At 41.3% G+C, this 22857-nt stretch overlaps 1 protein-coding gene across 1 annotated transcript; it reads right to left on the bottom strand.

Annotated features, from left to right (window-relative positions):
* Nucleotides 1-1818: 1818 nt before the first annotated feature.
* Nucleotides 1819-19007, bottom strand: kmt5c (lysine methyltransferase 5C). Its single transcript, XM_074696225.1, has 9 exons — nt 18661-19007; nt 18127-18259; nt 17255-17420; nt 16988-17097; nt 16707-16870; nt 15549-15568; nt 15198-15334; nt 14900-15072; nt 1819-8215 (listed from the first exon to the last, which is right to left on the bottom strand). Exons 2-9 carry the CDS (start codon nt 18237-18239, stop codon nt 3012-3014), a joined length of 6087 nt encoding a protein of 2028 aa, XP_074552326.1. The 5' UTR covers nt 18240-18259; nt 18661-19007; the 3' UTR covers nt 1819-3011.
* Between the last annotated feature and the right edge of the window lie 3850 nt (nt 19008-22857).

Here is a 22857-nt window from a genome sequence, read left to right as displayed (position 1 = left end):
GTGTATTGATGAAAAGAGGTATTTGCTATAAAATATAATCTCAAATTTGATCTAAAATACTTCATTTCTTAACTTGATAATATGGTTTTTGTTGTACTGAGCAAGTCAGTATGCTGTACGCATCAATGTTTTCTTTCTATTTTTGGGTAAGTTGGCTTAAAAACATTTAAATGTCATATTTACCGTGTAGTAGACTGCAAAAATAATATTAATATCAATATCAGACTTCTTTATGAGAAACATTAGATACACTGGTTGATATTTATCTGTTACATGTCTTTCACCTACTTTCAAATGCAGGTGTAGCAGGCCCGCAATCTATACTTCACCATCCATAGAGGCTTTTAACCCTTTGCCGACTCCCTGTGGACTGACCCAAACTGCATCTTAAGAACCTCATTAATCAGCTCCAGCAGCTGATTGCCCGTTACACAGTGAAGCTTTAGTTTACACACTTACAGTAATTCATCAGTCAAATGAGAGATTAGCGCAGAATGAACACCCTACTTTTAAACCCTGTTATTGTCCTCGTTTGGCTGACATTATTTCTATATATAGATCAGTAACTGCAGTCTCCTTCACACTAAGATCTAACGGTAAGTGTATTTTTTTAATCATGTACTCTGATAGCACTGAAAGGCTGCGTTTACAGATGAATATTTATCTGTTTCCAGCCTGTTTTCTCCTCTTTCTTCTGTCCCTTTAATTGTACCAACTCCAAGACACCCTCGTCCTCTCTACTATAACGGATGATAATCCCTCCTTCTCTTTTTCCGTCCTCATTATGAAAATACTGTTATACTTGGCATCAGAATTAACTGCTTTGCTGCTACTGAGAGCGAGAACGAAAGGCAGAAGTGGGTCATAAGCTTCAGGAGAGGAGAGGATTGAAGGGAAGAGAGGAAAAAACACAAAACACAAACATTGGGTTGAGCTGGATAAAAGTACAGGTAGGGAGGGAGAGGAAGAAAAAGTAGGTACACATTTTCCAAAGCTTTGAGTTTAAATTAATGAACATACAGAATAAGAGAAGTTTATCTGAGTGATCCCAGCGGGCCATAAACTTTATGTCCACACACTTAAGTTTAATTTCGAATAAACCTCTGATTATAAACTGAGGAGGATTTTCCTACCTAATAAAAACAAGTACTTTTATTTATGTTTCATGCACAAATCTTTGGCTGTTTTTTTAGATTTAGGATTTTAAGCTGTTTTCCCAAAATAGTAAAATTTCTGAGGTATTTTGGACACTCGTTGGTCAAACTGTAATCTACAGATGTTATTTTTTGGCTTTTTAAGAACAAATGCTCAATACAATAACCCAATTAAGTATATGTTAAACTAAAAACAGATGTGTTATTAGTGTTTTGCTCATACAGGGCCAACGTGATGCTAGAAATGATTAAGAACCAGTGGTTTCATGGTTGATGATACACGTTTTATATTATTTTGGGCAAACATGACTGTGTGCCATTGTATGTGCAAAAAAGACAGAAAATATACAAAAGAATTAAGTGTCTTTAATGATTTATAGGCTACATTTATACATTTCTACAGTAGATTTTCAGTAAGACTAACTGCCAATTAGAAAAACGACAGAAAGTTTAACCTGTAACAACAGAAAAACTGAATACAATGTCAAATTCTTTGAAATTAAATACTTGGTGTAAATATTCACTTCAGTACTTTGTCCCATTAAATAATAATAAAAAACATTTCATTGTTTGAACAATCAATGTGAAATATAAATTACATTAAAGCACCATTTCAAGGATGAGGATATTAAAATAAATAATTGGCCTTTTCATATCATGACAGTATAATATAATGATAATAATGTAAGGCTGTGCAGTCACATCGAACACTCCTGCCCAGTGATGTCAATGGGTTCAACATACAGTACGTTGTGACATGAGGGGAATACTCGCGTGACTTCCACAATGGACAGCAAATAACTCTGCTTACAGTATAAACACCTATGAACATGGAGCTCCATCAGCAACAACAGAACAACAGTAGCTATTGAATATGAACAACGTATCCTTCAGATCTGTCTGTAGAAACATGAACATGTGAATGAAAGAAGTGAGTCACTCTGTAATAAGATTGTCACTTAAATAGATGTAACAATATCTAAATGTTTTGAGGAGGACTCTCACACAAAGAACTCATATTGTACCATCTCTAAATTCATGAAACAACTGGCACAAGCATCATTCTGTTTCTCTAATCATGTGACACATCTTCAGTCAGGAGAGTCATCCTTAAATATATTTATATATATATTGTTCCAGGTCAGGGAATTATCTTACTGTACACTGTACATGCACAAACCGCTCATTTATGCACTACCGACTAATGACCTTATTACATTTTTGTAGAGCAACAGTCACAATCAGGTACGACAACACACACTTTACTTTGATCCCTTAACACCTGCCCACCAAATGCATGCACACACTCGCACACAAAAAAGTGAAGAAGGAAAAAAAAAGCTTATTGTGAGTATAAAAGTGGGGGGGGTGAACTGGTTCAACAGGTGCTTCAAAAAGTCACAAGAACATATCAAAGACCGAGGCACAAAGCTGCCTTTTTAAAACCAACTCGTACAAGTACCAGCAACCAGTGATGGCGCTCCTGTTTCTACTTCAATACATGTGATAGAAAAACTCATACAGTTATGTTACAGTACAGGAAGAGGGCTTTCCATGTTTGAGCTCAAACTCCATATGAATTAATGCTTTCTGTTTGAAATTTGGTTTTGTCAGCAAATTGTAGTGGATACCTCATTTTTAAAAATCATACAGTAGGTAAAACAAGCTGATCAGCCTGCTGCTGTTAAAACCCTGTACAATTCAAACAGTTCATCAAAACAATGGTTTAGAAAAATGTCAGTCAGCGGGCTGCATTAATAACTGGTAGACTATGAATTACAGTTTTTACAAAACATCTTGTTTCACCACCTCGGAGCAAAACATCCAGATGCTCTCCAGCGCTCCGGTGGGTATAAATTAATCCGAGTACTGGAGATCTAAGTCTACTGTGCCGTCCGTCACCACTAACCTCACTCTCTTGGGTTTGGTGGCACCCATGGAGTGAGACGTTGTAACAGGTCCATAGTGTGGTGCGCCTTGGTGGTCCCCGGGCTGGCTCTGCTGCTGCATGTCCTTCCTGCAGTGCTCGTCCTGCCCCTTGAGCCCCGAAAAGCCACTCAACGAAAAAGAGGCCGGGTTAGAAAGCTGGGGTCCGCAGGGTTCAAGAACGAGCCGCCCTTGGGTGCCTGAAGGCTCCATCAGGCAATGGTAGGTGTAGTTTGTGGAGCCTTGGTAACCCTCAGCTCCATCCCTGAGACCCAGGGTCAAAGAATGGTCTCCACTGAAGTTCAGCACGTAAGGAGGACCTTGGTAGCCGTAAGGGAAGGAGGCTGAGGAGGTGGAGGGCTGACTCTTGGTTGCTGGTGCTGGTGTACCAGGAGGTGTTGTGTGGACCACTTGGGGGCTGCTGTGCTGGGACATGGGCGACAGAGAGGAGCCAAAGCTAAAGTCAAAAGGGTCTTGCTGGGTGTAACATGGCTGGTGTTTTTCTGAGGCTGAGGACTTTTCCTGTTTCAGACTTTTGTCCTGTGTTGTTGAGTAACTCTCGGGCGTCTTACTGGGGAAGAAGAAAGGTCTCGGCAGCGTTGAAAGGTTTTTGTACGGCATGTTGGTCTCAACACTTTCATGTTTTTCAGACACTGTCTTATTTTTGCTGAAGGACTGAGGAAAAGAGGAGCTGGGTTTGTTATAGTGAATGTTAGACCTGCTGGGGTTACTCGAGGAGGCCAGTTGCAGGATGTCCTTTCCAAACCCTTGAACAGAAGCGGTGGCTTTTTGGTAACTGTCTGCACCCAGTTTGTGACTCTGGTGGGTCCGTTCATAAGCACCTGGCTTTGCACCGAGTGTCCTGGATGAAACATTGGAGCTGCCAGCAGCCGCCATAGTGTCTTTACACGGTGCGCTGTACAGGCTCTGAGTCTGGTCCCCTCCTTGGAACTTCATCACCCTGTGGATAACTGTGGGAGTTTTCTCGTACTTCATGGGGTTGTCAGGAGGGTTGGGAGTTTTCACAGTGAAAAGTTGAGGTGACAGGAATTTGTTGGACATTTGAGATGACGGGACGGATTTTGTGGCGCTGCCCTGGGGTACTCCTCGAGCGGTGTGAAGCTGGCTTCTGTGAAATGTTTGGGATTTGTTGGGAATGGACATACGATGGAAAGGACCCTGGGTTCTGAGGTTAGACTGGGCTTTGGGTTGACAGGCGCCCGCTCTGTTCATGGAGGACTGGGTCATCGTAACAGGACTTTGGGATGTAACAGAAGATGATGTTGCACCAAACGATCGAGGCTTGTTGACCATAGACATGGGCTGGTTTCTGAGCTCGTCTCTGGACGTCCTCATTCCCGGATTCTTACTTATAACTCGGTCTTTGATGGTCAAGTCAGCGCCACTGACAGCTGAACAACTGTAACCAGGGTTGGGTTGGATTCGGTCTTTGGAGGTGTCCTTTGCTTCACATTCCAGAGAAACTGAGTCATTCTTGGAAGAGATGAGACCTGGAAAAAACTGCAGGTCCTCACTGGTGAAGTTATTTCCTGGACTAGGAGGGCCAAGGTACGGCGTTTCAGTGGTCCAAGTATCAGGTGGGCTGTGAGACAGAGGGCTGCTGAAAGGATCTGTCGGTGGATCAAGTGAACAGAGATCAGAAGGGGATGATGGAAGTATATTCTGCGGCTGATAATACCCTTCAAAGTTCAGACACTGAAAGTCGAGAATATCGTCGCAGCAGTTGGAGAAGCTGGGCTCGGAGGAAAGCATCGAATCTGCAGTTGTGAATGGAGGCGACTGAGAGGCTGGGGGCTGAATGACTGAATTGGAAGCGTTGGAGCAGGCTGTTGGCTTTTCTAAAGTCTGAGATGAACACAAGCCCTCGGAGAGTCGAGAGAGACTGTTGTCAATTTGTTGGAGAGTGTGACTAAGACAGGGGGTGGGTGTTTCTACAGGCCCACATTTGTGCGCTCTCTCCATTTTGTACCTCTGTTTCCTTCCTCCACTGTTCAACTCTGGCCTGTCAGCGATGGTGTTTGCAGCTGAGAGTCTAGCGTCAGTTTTATTTTCATTAAGCGGGGAAGACAGAGACAGCGGTGACAGGGACAGGGAAAATGGTGGGGGCTCTGTTTTTGGGGGTGCTGAGGTGCAGATGGGGCCTTGCACAGACGGGGGCTCTTCTTTGAGCTTCCCCACATCAGGACACCCTCTCTTTTGTTTCCCTAAAGTGGGCCCTGTCATTTCTTCCTTAACTTTGGGCTCCTCTTTGAGCTGAGTTTGTTTCGGCTCCTCTTTGCTGTCCACCTCCCAGATATCCTCGGTCTTTCTGCGTAACTTGAGCACTGGCAATGGAAGACCGTTAAAGTCCAGTTCAGGCTGCGGCTTCTGCTGTGACCCCGTTTCAAACAAGCAGCAATTCCTCTGAAGACGATCCTCAGTTTTTGTTGCTTGCCCTAAAGCTGATAACCCGTCACTATGAGGACTCAGGTTTTTCTCTGTCAGGAGCTTGACCCCGTTTGGAAGTTCCCCATCGAGCCGGTCTTTAACTACACCCTCAGCAGCTACACTAACATTTTTATCAACATCTTTCTCTGATTTTGCATCCTCACAGGCTGTCTCTGGTTTCTGTACACTTATCTTTTCACCTCTTCTTTTCAAACGATGCAATCTGCTCTTAGACCTCTTGCTAGCCTGCACATGAGCCTGAGCTGCCTCCATCTCCATGTTCAGGATCGACACAGAATCCATGATTGCCTTAAAGGGATCACAGCTCACTAACTCATCCCCTGCCTCTGTTTTCAAAGCCAAATTACCAAATCCTGTTCCCTGCATCTCCCATACTCTTCCTTTCCTCCTCTTAAATCGAATCTTAAAGTTGAGGTCTGGCTTTATGTCCTCTGAACTAGAAAACTTCTCCACCTCATCCTGATTTTGGGATTTATTCGCCGTTTTGCCACACAGCCCAGGGCTTTTAGCACCATCTTCAGCTTGTTTGCCTTCTGCAAGCTCATCACTCTCTGCCGCCTGAGCCTTGTCAATGTCAACCTCATCTTGCCTCTCTAATTTACATCTCCGAGCTCGTCTCAGATGGCTGCGCTGATCGTTCCCACGGGAGCGCAGCACCCTGTTAAAGGTTGTGATTCTTTTCGGGGTTAGCTTCTGGATTTCTGTCTTTCTTACTCTCTTTTTAAAGTTCCTCTTGGGTTTGCTTCTGTCCTCTGAGCACGCGGTGACATCCTGACTCAGCTCGGCAGATGAATTTACCTCTGCGACTTCCTTTGAGGTAGAATTCAAACCTTGTTCAGAGTCTATTTCCACAGAGCTGCGAAATGTTCGTTTCTTCAGAGGTATGTTGGACTGAATGTGTGCCTGTGGGTTGGTGGCGGAGCGCAGATTGGTCGTGGCTTTTGCTGATACTAGCGACTTGTGAGGTAGTGCGTTCGGGCAGGTGGACAGCAGGTTCGGATGCGATTGAAGGGACAAAGATTCCTCATTTAACTCCGTCTTTATGGAGGCTAAAACATCTTTGCTAAAGAGCCCCTTGGGGCCCTTATTCCCGACTCTTTTCCCTGCTCTTGGCTTCATCCTTCGGCGTCTCCTGATCTTTCTCCTCACTGTAGACTGGTACCTGCCTCCGTTAATTTCAGCCTCTTCATCCTCAGCCCGTAGCATCGCTGTGGAGGCAGAGGTCAGAAACACCCTCTCTACGAGGTCTCCCTGCAATCTTTCGTCTATAAAGGTTTTATCTTTCCTTAAAATATCAGAGAGCAGGACCTTTGCCTGCTTTATGACCACATCTTCTCTCTGCTTGTACCCTGGTTGTTGACTCACACTCTTTGACATTTGATCACCCAGCCCCTCTTCCGCTTCTTTTCTGTCACACTGCACCTTATTCTGTTTCTCACTGGACACTTTTCTAAATTCTGACTCTTTCACCTTCTCCTCAAGCTTTGCAGGTTCGTCACTCTTCTTCTCTTTCTGCGCCTCAGCTCTGCGTTTCACTGTGTCCTGCTGCTCCTTCTGAATGACACCTTTCACTTCTGACACCGTCTGTATTTCGATGACGTTATCGTTCTCTCCTTTCTGGCTGTGGGATAAATCAGCCACAGATTCTCCTGCGGGTCGCTTCCTTAAATTCACTTTATCAACAGCCTTGAAAAACATTTCCCTCACCCCTCTGTTGCCCTCGGCTGAATGAACCTCAGGACTTTCTTGGAGCTTTTGCTGAGTCCTGGACGCTCTTCCTTTAGCCTGCACTGACAGAGGTGCTGGTCTGGGCCGCTTGTTGCTCCTCCCTCTCAGCTCCGCTCCGTCTTTCCTGACTGGAGGAGTGCTGTGTGCGTCTAAACTCTGCTGTAAGGACAACCTTGTGATGCTGACTGTCAGGTATTGCTTCAGAGATATCTGTGGATTGTCTGCAGGTTTCTTTACTCCGTCTGTGGCGTCTTGATGAACTTCTAATGAAGCTCTGATGGTCCTGTGCTCTGTCTGCTCAGCAGCTGTGTCAGTGTTACAGGACTTGTTGCTGCCGCTCTTGTTGCTTTGACTCTCTGTGATTGCTTTTTCCACCTCTTGTTTTATTGCACTGCAGCTTTTGTTGCCTCCGTCAGGCTGACAAACAGCCGTCTCCTCCCCTGTGTTACTGCGCCCTGTTTGATGTGTTGCCGTGGACTGAACCATGCTTCTTGTTCTTGAAGAGGTCCTCTGGTGAACTGCCTGCCTATTCACCACGGTGACAGACTTCCTTTTAAGGCCTGAGCCATTAACTGCAGCTCTGCTTTTGTGTTGGGCTGGCATGGACGAATGAAGAGTGAAAGGCTTCAGGTTCAACCCGCTCTGATTTGTCTCCACTTCCTCCAGCTGCTGAAGCAAGACTCTCTCTTTGCTTTTCGGATCCTTACAGCTGAGTAAGAAATCCACCGAGTGGCGCCGCACTCTGACCCTCAGCTCCTTCAGAGTAACTTGAGACAGAAGCGGAACGGCCCGGTGCTGTTTGACAGCGGAGGATGTCAGTGGACGCTTGCCTGTTCGTCTGTGCTTCTGTCGTCTCCACTTCTTCGTTTGATTGAGTTTCCTGTTCTTCAAGGCGTTTCTCCTCATCTGCTGGGTGAAGGAATTCCTGGAGGGGATGGCTGTGGGGAAGAGACAAAAACAAAGAAAGGAGAGATTAAAGAGACCAAGCGTCTTATTAAAAAAAAAACAGCTCATGTAAATCATGCTTAGATTTCGAAACCCTGTTGTGGGACAAAAGACAAAACACTGTCTATGATGTACATCTGATGAGTTTCAACCAAAAGCTTCAAGAAACTCTAATGAGTCTTTGTTTGCATGAAAATCTGAGATGATAGAGGGATTATTTGTTTATCAACTACGCCGGATGCGTGCGCAACTTGGGTGCAGAAGCACTGCAGAGTATAATGGTTTGTCAACTGACGTGGAGGAGTTAACCACCTAAAACGCATTTTTAAACTAAATGTCTTCACTTATACGGATGGTGAACGGCTCCCAGGTTTGTGAAATAGCAGTGAGTGGACAGAAGAGATCAGCAAGTGGACAAATATCAGGTGGACAGACATTTTTGGTGGAGAAATCCATGTGTACCTCAGGGAAGAGTTTAAAAACACAACTGTTACTCTATGCTCATGACTGCATTATCCGTGGACACTTACCAGACTGTGACAGACCATGATGTAAATATGCGTCAATAAATCAGAAACCCTCCCAGACCAAAAAAACAAAGCACACAGACTGCTGAGTCCAGAGCTGATTATTTACCCGCTGATGTTGCTGGTGTTTCAGTGTAAAGTGTGACCCTGCTAACTTGCGACTCTCAGCTGTTAATCCCATAGACTGTATATTAGTGGAGCAGATAAGTGAAAAAATCGTTCACATGATGATGCAAGCATGAAATTTGGTACAGATACTCTCTAAGGGACACTCTTTTGAAATAAAACGTTAGACACGCCAAAATTCAAGATGGCGGCCATTTTTTCAGATGGACGCCATTTCTATCAGACGATTCTTATTTCAAAAGTTCAAATGGTGATGCAAGCATGAAATTTGGTACAGACACTCTCTAAGGGACACTCTTTTGAAATAAAACGTTAGACACGCCAAAATTCAAGATGGCGGCCATTTTTTCAGATGGACGCCATTTCTATCAGACGATTCTTATTTTAAAAGTTCAAATGGTGATGCAAGCATGAAATTTGGTACAGACACTCTCTAAGGGACACTCCTTTGAAACAAAACATTAGACACGCCAAAATTCAAGATGGCGGCCATTTTTTCAGATGGACGCCATTTCTATCAGACGATTCTTATTTCAAAAGTTCAAATGGTGATGCAAGCATGAAATTTGGTTCAGATACTCTCTAAGGGACACTCTTTTGAAACAAAACGTTAGACACAACAAAATGTCAAGATGGCGGCCATTTTTTCAGATGGACGCCATTTCTATCAGACGATTCTTATTTCAAAAGTTCAAATGGTGATGCAAGCATGAAATTTGGTTCAGATACTCTCTAAGGGACACTCTTTTGAAACAAAACGTTAGACACAACAAAATGTCAAGATGGCGGCCATTTTTTCAGATGGACGCCATTTCTATCAGACGATTCTTATTTCAAAAGTTCAAATGGTGATGCAAGCATGAAATTTGGTTCAGATACTCTCTAAGAGACACTCTTTTGAAACAAAATGTTAGACATGCCAAAATAAATTGGCGGCCATTTTTAAAGATGGCCGCCATTTTGTTGAACACTTGTTATTTTAACATATTTCTATTGGTGATGTGAGCATGAGTTTTTGCACATACACTCTCTAACACTCATGAAAAATCAATTTAGACACGCCAAAATACAAATTGGTGACCATTTTTCATGATGGGGGCCATTTTATTCAAGATTGCTGCCATTTTAGTTGAACACTCATTATTCCAACTCAAACTCAAACGGTGATGCAAATGTAAAATTTGGCACAACTACTCTTTGAGGAACACAAAAACTGTGCTAGTCATACAAAAATTGAAGATTGCCGACATTTTTCAAGATGGCCACCATTTTGTTTTAAAAGCTCTGTTTTCAAGAACATTAATAATAATGACAATACTAATAATTTAATGGTAAAAGCAATAATTACATGAATGCTAAAAAGAATACATTAAAAGACGTTAAATAATAATAATAATTGTCATTACTATTAAAATAATTTTATGAAGAAAAATAATAATAACCTGAAAAAATGATATATGTTTTATGCTACAGAGGTAAGAGAATTAAAATACAGGCACTTATTTTTATTATGGGAATTTTTTTTTTTTTTTTAATCAAACAGCCTAAGTTGGAAGGTGCAAATGTTTCATGTTGGGGTTCACCTGCACAGCACTGTGCAGCTGCAAGTGTGAATAGAAGAGTAAGGAGCCAGCTTGAGTCTTTGGTATGGCTCAGTCTTTGTGTAGTTATCTTTTTTTTCTTTCTGTGTCTCTCTGTTCCTCTCTCTCTCTTGCTCTTTAAAAAAAACATATATATATATATATATATATATATATATATATATATATATATATATATATATATATATATATATATATACATATATATATATATATATATATATGTGTGTGTGTGTGTGTGTATATATTTATATATATAGTATAGTTTCCTCTACACTCAGACGGGGCCATAATTTACTTAACGAAAAACACAAATAAACTGACTCCCACCAAAAAACGCTGATATCGGTCTGCATTCACGCTTTATTTAGAGAATTTTCAGCGCATTACTTACACCGCTAAATAAGGCTCTAATTCTCATCGTGTCTCTTCGTCCTGGCAGACTACCTGCGTTTGTTTATATCTGGCACGCCGTGCGCGCAGACTGATACACATATACATTTTGGTTACTCATTGTGTTTTTCCGCCAATTTCACTTCCGGTTCCACCGTGGTCAGCAACAGACATACAAAATAAAAGCATGTGAGCGTTAATAGATTGACGGGTTAACGTAAAAATAACGCGTTAACTTGCCCAGCACTAGTATATATATATATATATATATATATATATATATATATATATATATATATATATATATATATGAAAGCATTAAAAGCAAAAAAAAACAAAAAAAACAAAGCCTCCCTTGTGACTGTTACCTTGTTATGGTAAGGGAGCTTGTGTACTCTGATGAACTCTGTGAGCTATGCCGTTAGGGGGCAGTTCTGGCAGGTTTAACCAATTCGGACAGGCCAAGGGTAAGGAGTTAGACAAAACACAGTCAAATAAACACTCTTGGCTTGCAGTTTTGAAGTTTCGAGTGGCTGTAAATGGTTCCTTGTAAAGGGACCTCACGAGCACTCTTAACACCAGTTTTCTAGTACGGTGGTGGTTATCCTGAAAAATGACTACCATTTTGAACATTCCTTGTTCAAATGAGTGGCTCAGAAGGAGTATTTGTGCCATCTTTTAAGCTTGCATCACCATTAGAACCATTGAAAAAAGGAGCATACAATAAAAACAGCAGCCATCTTTAAAAATGGCCGCCATCTTGACATTTTGTTGTGTCTAACGTTTTGTTTCAAAAGAGTGTCCCTTAGAGAGTATCTGTACCAAATTTTATGCTTGCATCACCATTAGAACTTTTGAAATAAGAATCGTCTGATAGAAATGGCGTCCATCTATGAAAATGGCAGCCATCTTGAAATGGTGTCGTGTCTAACGTTTTGTTTCAAAAGAGTGTCTCTTAGAGAGTATCTGTACCAAATTTCATGCTTGCATCACCATTAGAACTTTTGATATAAGAATCGTCTGATAGAAATGGCGTCCATCTGAAAAATGGCCGCCATCTTGAATTTTGGCGTTTCTACCATTTTATTTCAAAAGAGTGTCCCTTAGAGAGAATCTGTACCAAATTTCATGCTTGCATCACCGTTTGCACTTTTGAAATAAGAATCGTTTGATAGAAATGGCGTCCATCTTTAAAATGGCCGCCATCTTGAATTTTGGCGTGTCTAACGTTTTTTTTCAAAAAAGTGTCCCTTACAGAGTATCTGTACCAAATTTCATGCTTGCATCACCGTTTGCACTTTTGAAATAAGAATCGTTTGATAGAAATGGCGTCCATCTTTAAAAATGGCCGCCATTTGGATTTTGGCATGTCTAACGTTTTATTTCAAAAGAGTGTCCCTCAGAGAGTATCTGTACCAAATTTCATGCTTGCATCACCATTTGAACGATTCTCTTGAAATTTTACAGTTATCTGCTCCACTATATAGAGTGGACAGCATGGCACAGCCATTGAAGCAGTTGTGCAGCCAGAGTCTGTGCAGAAGAGATTGCTAGGGATTCTGGGAGAATCTGAGTGGAGCCGGGTGACAAAAATATATATTTTTTTTCTTTTGAGAGTCTAATCACTTCTTGACTCTACCTCCCGACATATTTTACAATCCCCCCCAAAAATACACGAGAAAGGCAGCTGTTAATCATTGTTAAACGTGATGTAAAACCTTGTTTTTAACCTCGTATAACTAAAGAAAACAATACTCTTCAGAAAAAGAGAACTTGAATAATGGTATCAGGAAAACACCACAACAATCGGATGAGAGAAACATTTCTACGAGGTGTATTAATTTTCAAAGTTTGACCACAGCCCATCTGGAATGACTGGAGAGACGGATTTCTAACTGCAGCCAGCCACCAGGGGGAGCAGATTTTGATGATACTGATACTGTGGCTCAGAGTCAACAGTTAGCATGGTCGCTATTAATTCCAAAACACCACTTTTTCTGTGACGGTTAAAACTTGATAGACATTGCCTCTGTTGTATAGTGTTGTTTCTAAAAACTGATCACAGAGCAACTGTACATTTTATGCTGATAACAGGTTGAATTTAGTGTTTAAAAAACGCGAACTAGTCTGAATGAAGGAGCTAAACGCTGCTTCTGCGGTCAAGATGCGTGCACATCTTTATGATGACATGGATTGATAATTCCTCTTCAAAGTGATACTCCGGGATGAAACAAGTTGGGTCCTATCACAAGGTTTAGGGCAGAAATTACCCCTACAACAGTGTTTTTGTGCAGCAGAAGCCCAGGGCGCTCGCACCAAACACCCCCTCCCTGCTCCTCTGCCGGTTTCCTCTGCACTCAGACGGGGCCATATTTTACTTAACCAAAAACACAAATAAACGGACTCCCACAGAAAAATCTGATATCGGTCTGCATTCACGCTTTATTTAGAGAATTTTCAGCACGTTGCTTTCACACAAAAACACCGCTAAATAAGGCTCTGGTTCTCATCGTGTCTCTTCGTCCTGGCAGACTACCTGTGTTTCTTTATATCTGCCACGCCACGCGCGGACTGATACGCTAAGCGGCGAGCGCCTTGTAGCCAGCTGTGGCTCTGCAGCGGAGGTAGCGCTGTTTTACGACACGATGGGAACTAGAGCCTTATTTAGCTGTGTTTTTGTGGGAAAGTAACGCTCTGAAAATTCTATAAATAAAGCGTGAATGCAGACCGGTATCAGATTTTTTCGGTGGGAGTCCGTTTATTTGTGTTTTTGGTCAAGTAAAATATGGGCTTGTCTGAGTGCAGAGGAAACTGGCAGAGGAGCAGGGGGGGGTGTTTGGTGTGAGCGCTCTTGGCTTCTGCTGCACAAAAACACTGCTGTAGGGGTAATTTCTGCCCTAAACCTTGTGATAGGACCCAACTTGTTCCATCCCGGAGTATCACTTTAAGCTTAACATACAGATTAACATGGGCAGTAGGGCAAATGATTTTTAGGGTACAACAGATAAAAGATGAGTATTTTTGTGCAAATGTAGTATTTTGCAGTTTAGGCATCTGATCTCATAAAATCAATCATCGTCCAGAGTTTTTAACTTTTTTTTTCTAGATCTGCAAACGTGTCGGATAGAAAAAGACAAACAGATCAGCTCCATTTTAATCAGTGTGTGGGGGTTTTATGGTTTGTAGTCATAATGTTCCTGAACCGTTTCCAGAGAGACGTCGCCCTATTACTTCTTATCCAGCTGGAACCTTTTGTTTGATCAGAGTTTAATGAGCAATAAAAGAACATTAACACTGTTTACCGACGTGATCATCAAACTTTCGGGTTTCATGTTGAAGTCTGTCTCACCAAGGAGCAGCACACTCTGCTTCCGAGTGTTGCTGTAGATCATGTTTCAAACTCTTATTTTAATGACAGCATTCACACTAATTACAGAGCTGCTCAACAATGCCATCTGTTTCCAGAGAATGAGACAAATTGGTCATTAAGAGCTGACTGTCTGCCTGAGCCGGATCGTGTTTTGGTTCTGACAGCAGAGAGAGTTCTGTTTTCAGAAACAGAGTTTTTTCACTCTGATAGGTTCATCAAAGCATCATAACCTTTTTATGTGAGCACAGGGAGCCGTGGTGAGACTGATGAGGCTTTAAATATGTCAAACTATATGTGAGGTCATACAATCAACAAGATCTTAAATCTGATGTAAACAAAAAGGTTTGTGTAAAGGTTTTTTGTAATTCTAAGTTTGACGTACCGCTGTTTTGAAATATCGTAGCACAATATGTACAAATCAACAAATGAGCCGTACTGGTCGTCCTAAGGCTTCAATTTAACGGTGCATTTAACAACCACAGAGCAGACCGTCAAGCATTTAGTATTACAAGCTGTTAATGTTGACATAACTGCTGTTAAATTGTTTCATAATTTGAGCCACTTCTGCGGCGCTAAGGGCATTTTGAGAGAGCCAACTGAGTGTAAGGCGTGTTTGTATTGTTTTAGGTTTGATGAATACAAATAAAGAGCAGCAGTTACCTTTAAAGATACCTGAGTGAAGCCCTGGTATTGACGGCCTTGGAGGAAGGTGGCCCTTCTCCCTGTGATGACGAAGGTATCTCTCCCTCAGGCGGTACTTCTGGCCGACGGGATCCTTTGTTTCTTCACACTCAGGCTGCTTCCCTCTGTGTCTGAAGTGACCCTCTCCGTTCCTTCAAAAAAAAAAAGTTCAAATTTAAAAATAAGGTTTTAAAAGAAAAAATCGTTTGCAAAAATATTCAGTAAAAAAAAGAAGAAAATCATCATAAATCCACGTCAGATCAGATGATGGACTCACTTCTCACAGGTGCGGCATTCACACATTTCATTGCCCTCCCCAAAAAAGCTGGCGCCATAGTAACAGGTGATCTCCTCCCCAGGTGAGATGGGCCGAATCACTTCAACACACGCAATATTCTTCTCACTAGGGAGGAACTGGGGTGGATGAAAAGGAAGCAAAAACAGACAAAGACAAGGGTCGGCCCGAGGGATTCAGTAACGCAGAGCAAAAAGCAAAGAAGAAGAAATATCAGAACGATAAATCCTGTTAGATAAAACAAATAAGATTCAAGAATTTTTAAAGAATAGATCCATCACTTTAATCTTTCATATCAGTGCAGAACAAAGATAAAGCAATGCTGCTGATTACCTTGCAGTTTGGTTTACAGTCTTCATCCAAGAAAGAAAAGGAGAAAGAGAAAAACATTTGGAGTTATTAAAGAATAATCAATCACAGCGATGAATACAGCACTCTACATTTTGTTGATCAGCTGGCTTGTGCTGAATTCATTTGGCAAAAGGCTCAAAGGCTAAGCTGATTAACTCTCAAACACTATTAAGAGATCTTGTCAGAAACTGGCCTCTGCGTGGTCCTGAGAATTAACCACAATCTCACTGAATCTTTGTACAACTCGCTAAACAGTGTGAGGCAAGCTGCTTATCTGGGAGATTGACAACATGTTTAAGTAATATAATTACTGCTATAGAAAAAACAAATCACACTCTGAGAAGGGCTGAGGTGAAAGGAGATTTACATTTATCAACCCTGAAATTCCACAAATAACAACTCATTTTACTACGAGCTGTCACAGATAATCATAAAATTGTTTCAAATGCTCACATCTCTGGATTTGGTTCGAGTGTATTTTTTTTTCTTTTTGGCAAAGCCAGCTGTCCCTGCAAGGTCATATGATGTGCAATTTTGCAATTGCCACTATCTGTGCACCTTGTGTTCCTGACACCTTTCCACCTGCTGATAAATTTGCATAAAATTTCTGTTTTTAAAATATTTTGCAAACATTCAAAAATCATTTCCAGGTGTGAGATTTTTTTTACGATCAAATCTGAGTAAATTATGCTGCTTTAGTATGTGACAGTGATGCCATCTCCTGGGTTTTTTAATTCATTGTTTTTTTTAAGGCTTGGTTGCGCAAAGATGCAGCAGGCTTAATCACACGGTGACACACAAGGCATGAAAAAAATCTTTGCATCCATTTATAATTAAATGTGCTGTTGTAACAGTTCCGTTCTACTCAAAAGAAATCATGACTCAGGCTTCGTGGTGGTGTAGTGTGAGTTCATGTAATAAAAGAACCGTCAGTTTTAGAGCGATCGCTTTCCCCGTTATTGTGTGGTGAATGTTAGTATATGGATTATCTTATGTTGACAACCTGACAACAGATTGTTCCTATCAACATTTACGCAAGAGCTCATATCAGCAGTGAAAATTGTAAATTGGTACGTGTGTGTTTGTGTGTGTGTGTGTGTGTGCTGGGAAGGAGTGAGTCATAAATGCAAACAAACCCACCATGGTTAATGAACGCTGCAGGCCCGAGCCAGAGCTGGGCGCAGCGCTTACGTGTGGAATACATCACGCTGAAGTCGTTGACTCCTGCCCTCAGCACGGCGCTGTCAGTGGGGCTCAGCTCTGCTATGCAACCCAGCAGGACCTCCACCCGCTCACCAATAAACCTAAAGAGAAACAAATTAGGCCACACAGTGTTGACTTTTGCACAGTTCAGGAAACCAAACACTTTAAGTTCTTATGCATGCTGCCTTTTTTGAAGTGTTAGGATTGTGGGTGATTACCAGTGCCTTGTGGAAGTTATCTTTGCTCCGTTAGTCTCTGAGGAGTATCTGTCACACGGCTCAATCTTGACCCCGCTATCCAACAGGAATGCACTCAAGTAGCGGTACACCTACAGACACCAGAAAGGGGTTAGATTAAATTACTAACTTTTTTCTTTGATGATTGATTTATGATTTATGTTTTTACAACAATAAAAGTTTGAATAAGTCAAAACTGTGTCAGTTCCCGACATCAACACTCATTCTGAGGATAAAACATCTGCTTACATGTTGCCTCAGGAGCTCCTGTCGATGACTCCCCAAAGCATTGAAGTAGTCACCGGCCAGATCACCCACTGTCAACGCCTCGAATGTGGAGTTGAAGTCATGCGTACGCTGAAAGCGCAGCAGCGTCTCTTTGAGGTTACCCCATCGCCGGATCTCTGGCGGGGGACTAAAGAAAAGAGAAACGATAATGTCATTTTAAAAGAGCAATGCAGGGAGCATCAGGGAGCTCGCATGTACTTTTAATCATGAAAGAGCAAAAGCGGACAAAAACAGAAGACATCTGTGAGGGATCTGCAAATTTGGTAATTAAATCAGACAACATGCTCCTAACACTTCACACATTTTTTTTTTATTTACCATATGTGTATCATTACAAATGAAGACATGATTGTTTTGGTTTTAATTTCTAATTTGCACAAACTGACATATTTTGTTTTACAAACTCTAATATGAAAAAGTACTCTGCAATGACTTTGATAACCATGATTTACCTCTTTTTTTTTTTTTTTAAAGTTGCATGGCATATGCATGGCTTGCAGCCTCCATGCATTAGATGCTAACAATACAGCTTGCAACAGACTAAAAGCATGCAGGTCTAACTGAAAACAAAACTCTGACTCCAAAAGGAGCAGACAGGTGTGTTTGTATTTTACAAGCATGTTCCTTGAGCTGTCAATGCACAGCAACCACTATGTTTACACAAATCATAAACAAGATAAACAACAGCTGGACTTATCTGTATGAGTATTAGACGCTTGAAGGATGTGTGTGGGTGTCACAGCATGCTACTAAGCGTTTAAGATAACGTGTAAAAGTTACAGTGAACGTGCTGTTCAGATCCAGTGTTTGTGTCACCTTGAATTGAAGATTACCTTATGTTCATTTTGTGGGTGCTGAAGCCCAGCAGAGGGTCCAGCACCAAACCAGTGGCCAGGTCATCGGTCTCACACAGCTCCTTCACACTCATTCTAGTGCATCCGTCCATTGCCTCCCACCATCAGCATGCTGCAATCACAGGGTCAAAGTACCGCTATGACAACAATAACAAACCACAATCATCAGTTCTGCATCTCAGCTGCTCTCCTCTGACACGACACGAGCAGATCATTAGTAATTTGTCCGTTATATTAAAATTACGACCCTGGCAAGCTAACAGGTCTGAAACTACGCTCCATGCTCCCATCAAACAGTGATAACGTTAAGTGTAGCTGAGGAATGTGGCTCCCGTTAGCGCGTTAGCTTAGCTCGCAGAGCATCGATGGTGGGCTATCAGCTGAGGTAGCTGTGGAGGTCCTGCAGCTAACGTTACATGACTGCAGTGGATGGAATCCAGGCTGTGCGAAGACATACGAAGCAACACACCCTCACAGTGACATATACCTGCAAACTGGTTCACGAAAACATACCTGGGAGTCTTTTGTAGTCAACGAAAGTATCGTCACTTCGACAGTTTATCTCTCGTTCCCTTGGCAGGGAAAGTTAGCCTAGCACTGTATCCTGCTAGCTCTCCGCCGTATTGCTGGTTAGCCAGGCCAGCAGCTCGGAAAATGGAGTCTGGTCGTCACTTCTGGAATTTTCTTCTTTGCTTTGGCGCCTTCAAATGCCAGACTAGATTCCAAACGACATAAATGATCCACGCAACATGGAGATTATGCTTAAAAATGTGTGTATATGACGAGCTAACTAGCTTTGCAGAACGCTCATCTAGTAGCAAAAGTTGATGGGCAACGTCCAGTAGTGATGTGTAGGAATCGGACGATCCGACTCTTAGAGCCGACTCTTTGAAGTAAATGAAGGGAGCCTGCTCCTGGTTTTGCCAACTTCTGCGTCTATACTTACCCTTAATCTTGATTTTTTTTTCTAGCTGGTGTACTAATAATAGACAAAAAAATGAACCTGGAAAGCTGGAGTGATGGAAATGGTGGGCCGGGTCAAGCAGTGGATGACAATGTATACAATATGTAGAAGAACATCAGCAAACAGTTGTGAAATGTGAGCATAGCTGCCTATAGGTGTCAAGGCACAGGGTTTGAATTGAGACACCACCTTGTAAAAGTTTGTGCACTAAGCTTGTAAGTACATAATGTACGAAGCATACTAACAGGGACATCCAATTTTAAAAAAGCCTTGTGAAAAATGGACATGTAGAATAATTTTTACTTTAATTGTTTTTTATACATATAATTTCTGATATAATTGGTAATAGAGTGATTTAAGCAACATAAGAGACCTTATAGGCCACTTGAGAGCCGAGACAGCAGGCTCTTTTTAATGAGCCGAGCCATAACAACCGGATCTCTACAAATAGCCCTAATTCTCATCACTAATGTTCAACGCAACCAAACTATTATCATCCACGCCCACGAGCTATGTGATTCGCTGGGGTCAAGGTCAGTTTTCCAGACCGAGCCCACTAAATTGTTTAAAGCTTCGTGATTGGTCAGATTTTGTATGGGCGGGATCATTTTTGGGGAATGTCAGAGCCACCGCCATAATGGACCGACCAAAAGAGGTCTGAAAACAGAATGGAGAGAAGAGAGAAGCTGCAAAATGCATCAAAAAAAAATCAAACAAGACAATCTGTTTAATTCAGTTTAATTAGTTTGAGCAGATTTTTGATCACTGTGGTAAAGTAGAGGTATTTAGCTACAGCTCATTAAGAAAGCAGATGATTTGGCTTTAATATATTCAGGGTTGTTCATCATAGATTCCTTGAGATGAAGTGAATCCCTGACGTGGTGGAAAAATCTGTCACCACAGGCTTGAAAAATCCTGCCTGTCCACTTATTTCCAGGTTTGACAGCGTTTAAACGTCAGACCAATACAAAATGAATTGTGTTTATAGTTATTAAAAACCACAAATTTGATTTTACACTTAATTCTTATATTTCTTAAGACACAAAATCACAGATAAAGATATTTTTAAGTTAGATTTGCCTCAATTCATTCCTGGAACAAAAGGAAAATCAAATGTTGTAGCAGCTCAGGGACTGAAAACACTCACAGTTAACCTTTGGTCAACAAATGATCTCCCAGATTATTTAAAATGCACACACAAACAACCAATAAACACTATTTAAGTAAAGGAGGGGGAAGGAAGCAGTTTACCTTCAGAGTTCATGATATCAAAGTCCACAGACCCGACATCAGAACTGCAAAGCTGAGTCGAGAAGAAACAGTTGAAGTTTGAGCGTGATTATAAGCAAACTGGGCGTAAATCCACAAAGAATTGCATCTTTCCAAAACACATGGGAATGTTTAGGATTTCAGGTTTTCTTTCAATAACACAACATGCTCAGGATTTGATGTCAGTGCTGTCTAACAGAGGCTTAAACGCAGGTTTGATTCATAAATCAACAGGATGATTTATGAGCTGACAGGTGAGGCCTTCACTTTGGAAGACCTCAGGGTGCCTGGAGCGTCATAGATCAACAAACTTCCTAATTACCAGGAGCCACTTTAGGGTTTTTGCCTTTACTTATCTTAAAAACCAACATTCCTCTCTATTTTAAGATATGCTGATGCACATTTTTTCACTGTTATTTCAATCATTAAAGTTCTCCTTGTCTATTTTTTGTCGACATGTAGAAAACAAAACAAAAAAATCAAGAGGAAAATAAAGGACGAGCAGAGAGAAATAAGTGTTTTTGAAACGTAAGATCCAGTTTGATTCGGTCTGTGTGCTGCATGAATCAGGTGACATCTTATAAATAAATAAACATGCATACAGGGAAAAAAGAGGCCACCCATACTTCTGACTCATGCCAAAATATTTCAGTGTCAGCAGAGGCAGCCTCTGGGAAAGAAGAGAGAAAAATCCATCCACAGGCAAAAACAAAGGTGATAAAATAACTTCACTCACAGCTCTGTCTTCTTAGAAAATGATGTTTCTTGTGCCTTTTATACTGAGGTAGAGTATAAGATTAAACAGGCACCTTTACACATCACCATCACATACATTTGGAAAGAAAACAGACGCAAATATACAAATTCTATTTTTTATTTCTACCTTATAACAGAGACAATTTGTGATCGATCTGAAAACAAAAGAAATACAAATAAAAAATACAGTCCATATCTTCTGTTTCTTCTTCTGTACTTTAATTATCTAATAATTTCAAATCTACCCAGCGACAGTGCATGGTGCAAAACATCCCTGATTGATTATAAAATCCTACACTAATAAGCTCGCAGTATCTAGCGTTAAATTTGCAAGTAAAAACAATATGAACAGAAGAAGTAAATAAAGACCAGATTCTTAGAGGTAAAAACAACAGTAAATATAGAGTAAGAATAAAAAATGTTATAAGCAAAGGTTTGTACAGCTATGAAAATGGGAATGAAAGTGTCCTCATTGTTAGTCAAAAGACACAGATCTACAAGTTTCTATAATGTTTCAGTACTAAATATCACCTCTTAAAGGAGCCACTTCGATGTGTTTAAATGTTCGAGACGTGAACTGGTCTCATCATACTTTAACGATTTCATAACTCTATTAGACTTTAATACCATAAACTTCTGTACATTTGGAGATTTCTCTCAACATCATATGAACTTAATCCACAAAAGGTGGGCCAGTCTCCTTTACAAATCAAAAGTGACGTTTAAAGCACCAGGTCACTGTGAACAAACATGGCCCCGCCCCCAAAAATGCCAAAGTTGAGCTTGATTCATTTTGACTTAGCCAACAGAAGCAGCAAGCCGTCCGACTCATGATGTAAAAATGGAGATTATTGATATACTTTTTTTTAACTATATGAATATAAATATGACTTCCTTATACAATTTGTTTTAATTTAAATTCAACTTCCTGAGTTGATCTTACTGGACATGAGTTGAACATGAGCACACGATGAGTTCCAATTCTACGTATTTTACACATCCGCCCTCTGAAGGTGACACTGTGAGAAAGCCAGCAGGAGTCTGGATGAAGCTTACTTACACTGATTGGAATTTTCTTAGAAAATAAAACATGTATTTCCTGGAGGTTTGTAACCTCTTGCCTAGAGAGCGGGAGGATATTTGTGGGGATAGGTTAGCATGCCTGTGTGCGCCCTGCACTCAACCAGGGCCGGTATTTATTGGCTCAGTATCTGGGCTGAGGGCTGGAGACAGGGAGCTACAAACAGAGGCGGACACGCTGGGAGAGACAGGGAGAGTGTTTGGGTGTAAGAAATGGGCAGTGAGATACCCTGAAAACACTAGAAAGAAATTTTCACACCAGTTAAACAGCCTGAACTATAGGCTGTTTCCACTGGGACACCCTGTACGCCTGAAGTGAACTAGGAAAGATGAGCGAATGTGATACTCAGTGGCGTTATACGACTACTTCTTAATAAGCCTATATAAAGAAGCAAAGTTTCTTTTTTTGAATATAAAATCAGTGGGGTGTGTTGTTTGAGGGTTCACAGTTGTCACAGGATCCACTTTGATCATTTTAACGCTGCGTGAAAAGTATCTGATCTCTGTCTATGGCTCTTCATGCTTATTTCAGCCCAAAGATAAGGAGAACAAACCGAGAAGCACTTCCACATCCCGCTAATTTGCATAGCACCATCTATGAAGCGTACAACCTATTCAGTAAATGCTATACAATTATAACA

The sequence above is a fragment of the Halichoeres trimaculatus genome, unplaced genomic scaffold (genome assembly GCF_033239565.1).
Source record: "Halichoeres trimaculatus isolate MK-OKI-2021-1 unplaced genomic scaffold, fHalTri1.1 fHalTri1_scaffold_20, whole genome shotgun sequence".
Taxonomy (NCBI): domain Eukaryota; kingdom Metazoa; phylum Chordata; class Actinopteri; order Labriformes; family Labridae; genus Halichoeres; species Halichoeres trimaculatus.
The sequence above is the reverse complement of the archived record's forward strand: the minus strand, read 5'-3'. Positions and strand labels throughout refer to the sequence as shown.